The sequence below is a fragment of the Scylla paramamosain genome, chromosome 22, assembly GCF_035594125.1.
Source record: "Scylla paramamosain isolate STU-SP2022 chromosome 22, ASM3559412v1, whole genome shotgun sequence".
Lineage (NCBI taxonomy): Eukaryota > Metazoa > Arthropoda > Malacostraca > Decapoda > Portunidae > Scylla > Scylla paramamosain.
Window position 1 is genome coordinate 17,241,472 of NC_087172.1, and position 8,458 is coordinate 17,249,929.

Here is an 8,458-nt window from a genome sequence, read left to right on the forward strand (position 1 = left end):
ACATAACTAGGCATGGCCTGACTGCATCATCACCAATATGAATATATTTTGTTTCAGTACCTTTGTCCATACTGTGTTGAAGATACAGTAAAATCCCTCTCATCTGGCATTCGAGTATCCGGCAGCTTCAAGTATCCGGCACATTTTTCCCCGAGCCTTAAAATCAATAAAAAATCGATGTGTACTCATAAAATCGATTAAAATTCCCGCGCGAGGCATACTTTGTCCCCTTGCCACCAGAGCGCACTGCTCCTCGCTACCCGCGGCCCACTGCACTGTGTTTACTCAATGACTCAGTCCCGCGTTTGCAGTTTATCGCCTGACGCCTTCATCATGCCAAAAGTTGTAGAAAAGAGAAAGTGTGTTGTGCTTACAGTTAAGCAGCTGATCAGATCAGCTGCTGATTAAGATCAGCCGATCTTTGTTATGGTAAGATGCGTGAGTGTAGGGTGGTGATTGTGGACATAATTTCACTTCTATTCAAGTATCCGGCAATATTCAAGTATCCGGCATGTTGGCGGTCCCGTTGATGCCGGATAAGAGGGATTTTACTGGATTTAGATATTGTTCCTAATATAATCTTTTGAGCCTTTTAAGCTGGCTTACGTGAAAGAATCCTCCCTTGCTATGCTAGTGTTACTTCAGCAGTGAGAATGTTAGTGACACCATTCTCTCTCTCTCTCTCTCTCTCTCTCTCTCTCTCTCTCTCTCTCTCTCTCTCTCTCTCTCGCAGTGAAGCTGTTGTCAAAAATTATAATTTATCCAGATCCAACCACTAAAAATTACATATAGAATATTGCTAAAAATAGAACAGATTGATAAGTTCAATTTAAAATTCGGAGGTACAGTTATTCATAAAAGTTGGTGGAGCGTCCGCGCGTGTGTGGGCCTAAGTATTCCCACCCCTTTCTATGCAGCGAGTATAGAATACGAATTGTATTTCCGAAACGATTTCACTGTATCTCGACCTGCACTGCCGTGACCGTCGTCAATGCTCACATGCCTCATGAAAGCTTCGACATCGAAAGGGCTTTAACTTTCATACCATATTATATACGACGTTGAATATGTAACTGGTAATGACGAACAATCCTTTCTTTATTACTTTTAGTCACAGTTTGGCGTGTGTATGTGCGTCGTCGTCTGAGCGTCGTCGCATAGACAAACTCGCTGTATAGAAAGGTGTGGGGAGTGATGAACAGAGCCCCACACACACACACACACACACACACAGACACGGACCCCCCCACGAACTCTTATGAGTGACTGTACCTTTAAAAAGGATGATGATATGGAAGTGAGCCCAAGTTCGGCCAAGGTTTAGTTGGTTCACTTGACTGACTCGCACCGCATCAACATCAGCGCCACCTACTCCTAAAGACCTTGAATTTTGGGGGTGTTGTACTTCCTTGAGACCTAATGAATATTTTGTACGTAGCGTCTGCTTTCAATATTGGTAGCTAAACCCAAAATCAATCGTTCGTGCTCCGAACTCAGGCCCACAGTCCACGCCAAAATAACTGCACTCCCAACCTCCCGACCCCAGCATCCAGCTACTCGTAAGAGGGTCTCCTTGCAGGAGGTGTAACGGTTAATTCATCACCAAAAAAAATAGAAAGAATTCACTCCAATACCTCCTAACTCAATAATTGGAAACTAGCGCTACCGACCATCACAGGAACTACAACTCCAGGTAAATTTTGGTTAAATTTTCTTAGTGTCCCATAAATTACCCATTTTCCTTTCTTCATTTTTTAAATCAAGAACCAACATTCAAATCTTAATTCTGGAGTGCGATTAACATTTCAGCCATTAAGTTTTTTTTTTTTTTTTATCGCTGTAAATTATCCCGAAGCTTCAGCACGGGGGACGGGGTCGCTTAAAGAAGTATGTCTTTCTTTAAATTACTCATTGAACTGCTCCTTTGGTGATGCAGCATTTTTTAATGAATTACTGCTCCGTGCACATCTTTCAAACTGAGCGAAAGGAGAAAGATAGGAGACGTACAGAATGTGGGTCTTCGAGTGCTAATATTTTACCTCACAGGCTTATCTAAAGGACGGCTATTAGAGGCGACAGCTTGGGCGTGAATCTACAACATAACAATCAATATTCTCAGTTCATTACTAATCTAGTAATAACATAACACTATTTTAGTCGCTCCACCAAACAAAATAAGGTGTGAATTTCAGTGAATGACCGTGAAACGGCAGCGTCCATACATTTGTTTAGAATGGAGGAGAGAGATCCTCGTCCATGCGTGCTTGCTGTCTGCCTGCACCCAGCCAATCACCACACCTAGAGCCAAAACCAAGGACTGTGAGACGCGGGAGGGGCTTCATTTGATTGATTATATTAGATAATTATACATCCACTCATATAAATATTGTTACATTCACTCATAAATACTGTACATAAGTACATTGTAGCTAATGGGTGCCATTATATGTACACACGCGTAGCAAATGAACATGTTGCGAGAAATGATTGAGAGAGTTGCTATGTTTTGTTATGTGATAAGCATTATGTGCGTCTTATGTAGCTTTTCAAGTCTTTTATCCCTGAGATCACAGACGACGTGCGCATGATACGATTACGCGCTGCCTTGTGTTGCGATTTAACACATCGATGATGGACCAGTAGAGTCTGCCTTTGATGGAGGCAAGACACACACCACTGAGGGGCTGGCCGGGTGCCCTTCGCTCGTCCCCTTCACGTCCACCTCAGATGCCATCAACTCAGCGTCGCTCAGCGGATTGGTGAAACACTTTTGGTTTCCTGGTGTAGTTGACACTTCCTTCTCCTCTACCACCTCCTTCAGGGTGGCGGGCTGTGGCTGCGAGGGAATCCTGACTATGTTTTTGCCGCCCGGAACACTGAAGGTGCGAGCGATGGCCTGTAAAGTGACAGACGACCGCCTCTTCAGGCCATGCAGGATTTTGGGGCCGAATCCTTCCTTGCCCTTCTCCAAGTCCTCGGCGTTGTACGACATGGACACCTGTGCAACTCCCATAGCACTGTGGAAGAGGATGAGCATTGTCAGCTTGTGGTAAAAGAAGGAATTATACTATGTGCATGACAATGGTGGCATGAAACAGGCAGGAAGGTGAAAGAGTAAGTAACACTCACATGAACGTCACCATGATGACCAGGTTGAGACTGGCGCCGAAGTAGAACTGTGCGGCAGGGAAGGTGTCGACTGAGTGGTAATAGATGGGGGAGTAGGCGGCGTATCCCACCATTGGCATAAGGCCGTTGAGGGCAGCGATGACGGCGTTGATGCGGCCTGAAGGGACCATAGAAGTTATTAACAACAATGGTCAGTTTAATTACGTAATGCACACATTTCTGCCACATTCAAACACTAAATATTATCATGACCTTGGGAGACGTGTGGCTCACCTTTCTCTTGGCTGCTGACTAGTTTAGTGGCCATGGACTTGAATGCGATGACGCAGGCGTTTGACAGTAAGCCACCAGGAGGTCCAAGCCACATGAGGAAGGCCATGGACACACCGCCCGTGAGACCATAGAACAGATACTCCAGGATAAGCGAACCCGTTCCTAGCACGACCAGCGACGTGTCCGTGAATGAAAGACTCCTTGTGAGCAGCGGCACCAGGAATAGTGAACCTGGAAAGCAGAAATGACTTTTGGTACACTCCAACTAAATGACCACAGACATACACACATCTATATCAGGCACGAGCTAATGAGGCTCGTATCTTCAAGACGTAGCAATGGTGGACGAAGACCTACCGAGAGCTGCCAGCAAGTTGCGGTAGGTTATCCAGTAACCGTATTCTGAGGCGTCCCAGTCCAGTACTTGTCGCACGAACTGGTACATGAAGAAGCCTAGAAATAGAAAAGACGCTTAGTATCGCCTTGAACTCTCAATCTTGAACTCTTCATCTCATTTTATCTTCTACACAACAAATGTTATCACCTGAAAAATTTAGTGGCAATCTAATTACCTCGGGCCACACGGCGGACCATATTGGCGACCAGGACAGTGAGGAGCACGGCACGCACGTTACCGTCACGCCTCTTGAAGGCCGTCTTGAATGATTCCAGGACACGATGCCAGTCGAAGAAGTCTTTCACCATAGTGGAGAACGATATCTTGGTCTTGGTGATACTGTCCTGCGGCTGAAGGGAACCTTGAGCCTGCAGTTCCTTCTTGGCCCGCGGTCCGTGACTCTCGTTGATGAACACCACAACATAGATGGCAGCAGCGATGTAGGTAAGAGCCACAATCCCAAGGGGCAGATTGTAGCCACCATTCTTAATGAGAACTGCGGCCAGCAAGGTGCCCATGGGTCCTCCAAGGAACCACAGAGAGTTAGCGGTGCTCACTCGGGAGGTTCGGTCCTTCTCGCGTGTGATGTCACTGATGTAGCTGATGGAAGAAGAGAGAATGCCGGCGTTGCCTCCGCCGATGGCCTCCAGAAACGTTATCGGATACAGCACCTCCACAGGCCAGCTGGTTTGCCAGTTGACAAGGAAGTAACCCATAGCGTGCAGAAAACGACACACCAGCGTAATTATGATTGGAATCTGCAAATAAACCACTGTGTTAATTACATTCTAATAATTCTGCAGAGAATGTAACAAAGGTAACACTTTACAATGCTCCTCTGATTGAGTTAAAGTTGACAGTGGGATCATCGTGGTGCTGATGCCAGCGTGACACTCACCTTGCGGCCATACTTGTCGCTCCAGGCGCCCATGAAGAGCACGTAGATGAGCGGCAGCACAGACATGATGATGCTATTATAGAAGGTGAACACAGTCAGTTCTCGCTGCACTGCCACGTTGTGCTCGTCGTAATCCGAAAGGTTTCCACACACCTGTGAAGGGACATGGCTGTCAGTATTCTATTTATGTCTGACGTGTGTGTGTGTTTAAGGTCCCGTTACTGAACATTTCAGTGACATGAATCCTGTCATGCTGATCCAGGCTGAGACTTGTTACAAGCGGGCATCACTACTCACCTCCTTGGAATAGCCCAGCTTGACGGAGCAGATTTTGTTCATCTGAACATTTTCGGTGTAGATCAACATGGCCTCCTTACATGCTCCGTCCATCAACATCACAGGTTCCACCGTCATGGTATGCAGGGCGGTAGACAGAAAGGTTACTATCTGCGCCATTTTGCTCTTTTGAAGCCTTGAGAGATTAATTCTTCTGGTAGAGTCCGTATGAATGGCAGACCACGGTCGGGTAAAGTTATCAATTGATTTCAGAACAACTTGGATATATCTTCGTCTTGCGAGGAAAGTTGAGGGTGGTGCTCGGAGCACCAAGCTGTCTTGGCTGTGGAGGTGTGCGCGCGCTCAGTTATATATCCGCGCGGGGAAAAGAGCGGCCAGGGTTTCTGACGTCAGAAGATTCGCCAGCCCGGGGCTGTTGTGTGTGTTGCGTTGTGGAGGTCATTGCTGGCGTGGGGGGCGGGAACGGGGGACGAGGAAGCAGACGAGGCGATACTGAAGGAACTCGCTCATCTCCTGTGCCATGAAAAGGGGAATCACCCTGGCTTTGGTAATGTAACTTCTTACACCACATAATTACATTGTGTAATTAGACAGCTACATTTTTAAATATCAATCTCCCATTCTGTGTTTTTTTTTCGAGCTAATTATTTTTAATTTAGTATTTATGATTAATTACTCTCTCTCTCTCTCTCTCTCTCTCTCTCTCTCTCTCTCTCTCTCTCTCTCTCTCTCTCTCTCTCTCTCTCTCTCTCTCTCTCTCATTATATATATATATATATATATATATATATATATATATATATATATATATATATATATATATATATATATATATATATATATACAGGGTGTAATATAAGTTTCTGCAGATATTGCTAGAGGTGAAAGTACGTACTTCCGACTTAGAATGACATGTACATGTCATTCTAAGTCGGAGGTATTTTATGAGCAGATGCATCTTGAGGCGCCGTTTAGCAGTGTTATGAAATTTAAGTGTTGACGAGTGGAAGATACAAAGGCCTAGTCGGGCGGGCATCCATGGTGAGGAAACACCATTTCTATATACTCCGCATTCTTGTAAATTTAAACGTATTCCTTTTCACTGTCTAGGCGGGAGACTGCATGTGACTGACCAGCGTTTACCTGATTTATTCCTAGCATCCCTCTTTTCCCTTCCTGTCCCGGCAAGCGTGTTACGATCTAGCTTATTTGTCATCAATTACAGCCATACTATACTTGTGTAATGTTTATCGGTAATTACCCGTTCATTAGCACCAGAAGAAAAACTGGAAAGGATGAAAAGTGTTGCCTTCCATCAAATCGTGGCCTCAGAGATGAAAGGTCAAATGTTTGAAGGATGCTTCATCAGGTGTGCTGCACACGCCAGTTCGTTCATGCTTGCCCCAATCGCTGTCCTTCTTGCAGAGGTCAGAGCTGAGAGTATCCGTAGCCCATTTCCATCCCTCACCGCACACATCACACTGCCACGTGGTCGAAGTCGGATCGAACCAGTATTGTGTTCTATGAATGTTAGCCAAAAAAAAAAAAAAAAGAAAAAAAAATCATCACATTTGGTCTTCAAGCCATGAATGACGTAGGACATTAAACCAAGTAAACTTTTCTGCTGTGAAAAACAAAACCATTTACAAACTGCAAAAGGCATCCAGGTGGAAAAAAGAGAAAGGGATGAAGACTATAAGAGGTAAAACAGGGCATGGAGCTCAAAGGTAGCGGGGTGTGGAGATCAAATGATAATCACGTGAAGCACATCCAGTAGCAGCGTGCAGACCAGGTAGTGGAGGCGTGGAAAACAAGTATAAAGTGGTGGGGATGGGCAGGGCTGCAGGATGGCAGGCCGGGACGGGACAAATAGAAACTCTGCAAAGAATTCTCCCGGGCAGGACGGCAGGCCGGGAGGAGCCAACTAGTGGTAAGGCAAAGTAATCTCCGCCATGTGCCGTGAGACCTCGCCAATCACCACTCATCACCACTACCTCATTTCTACCTCATTTCTTTACACTCTAAGCACATCCTAACTACCCAATTCTTTCCAAGCTCTTCCCCACTATATCCTCACACCCCAACACTGCGCTCCAGCAACCCACTAGTGTCCCCAACAGCTCACTTCCCCCACACGCTCACACTCCAACACCTCCCCATCACACCACAGTACACCTTATACCCTCAAAATACCCTAGGGACATAAGAGTCACCTAAACAACCTGATACACCTACACCTACACTTGAGTCTTCTACAGGTTGGAATACTCGGCCTTCATGAACACACCACGCCCTTGCTACTGGTTCCAAGAGCCTGTGCCACACCCATACTCGCCTACACTTGACTCTACTGCCGCAGCCTTCCTCGTGAAACTGTATAGAGGATGGAACACTGCACTGATTGACTGGCTGATTCTCTCTCTCTCTCTCTCTCTCTCTCTCTCTCTCTCTCTCTCTCTCTCTCTCTCTCTCTCAAGGACGCGAATTTCAGCCGAAGAATGATCTCTCGTGGTCCCATTTTTGTTGGTCTTTAGTAAGAGATATGCACAATTCTCTCTCTCTCTCTCTCTCTCTCTCTCTCTCTCTCTCTCTCTCTCTCTCTCTCTCTCTCTCTCTCTCTCTCTCTCTCTCTCTCTCTCTCTCTCTCTCTCTCTCTCTCTCTCTCTCTCTCACACACACACACCAGCGGCCTGCGTCACGTAATTTCTTTAAAGGTTTACGTCACCAGGATAAGACACACGTCAGTTGCAGCTTCGGTTTTGTTACTGCCTCGCGTCACCAACCAACCAACCTTGGCTAACCAGGGAACCTAAAAAAAATAACCTTATTTTGCGTCGGGAGACTCTTGTCTTTCGCTAACCCGGATCAAACGTACTTTTTTTTCCTCTTGTGTGTGTATGCGTGCTTTTTTTTTTTTTTTTTTCGTTATTGTCTTGTGTTTACGAGTATATGTTTGAGATACGTTATATTGTTGTTGCCGATTCAGTGTGTGTGTGTGTGTATGTGTTCTTCATACTTATGTTAAATGCGATGTTGTTTTGTTATTGAAGTGTTGATTAATTCATCCATTCATCCTCGCTATTAGTTACCATTTTTTTTTTTATTCCAAGTTCTATTCCTGATACATCTCAGTCTTTCTGGCATCTTTTGTTCCTTCGCCACCAAAATGTGATTTATTTTACTTTTTTTTTTCTTCACTTTCGTTCAGTGACACTTCTGGTATTCTATTGTACTCACTGAATGTCTGGTTACTTGTTTGTTCGAAGTAAATTCTGAAAGTGCTTATATATTTCTTACGGGAAGTTTTATTTACCGTTTTCGAACCTGAGGCCATTTCATAATTGCTTGTAAAGGGAAAAAAAAAAAAAATAAATAAATAAAATGTCGCTCTTCTCTTTCACATGAAGCATCGTTTTATTTTACTGGCTTTGCACACTATGTACTTACTTTACGCCAAAATATAC

At 45.0% G+C, this 8,458-nt stretch overlaps 1 protein-coding gene across 1 annotated transcript; it reads right to left on the bottom strand.

The window, feature by feature from the left end:
* Positions 1 to 2,333: 2,333 nt before the first annotated feature.
* LOC135111697 (proton-coupled folate transporter-like) lies at positions 2,334 to 5,324 on the bottom strand. Its single transcript, XM_064025307.1, has 7 exons — positions 4,995 to 5,324; positions 4,698 to 4,850; positions 3,975 to 4,557; positions 3,760 to 3,855; positions 3,403 to 3,633; positions 3,130 to 3,286; positions 2,334 to 3,017 (listed from the first exon to the last, which is right to left on the bottom strand). The coding sequence occupies exons 1-7, from the start codon at positions 5,151 to 5,153 to the stop codon at positions 2,618 to 2,620; spliced, it is 1,779 nt and encodes a 592-aa protein (XP_063881377.1). The 5' UTR covers positions 5,154 to 5,324; the 3' UTR covers positions 2,334 to 2,617.
* Positions 5,325 to 8,458: the final 3,134 nt, after the last annotated feature.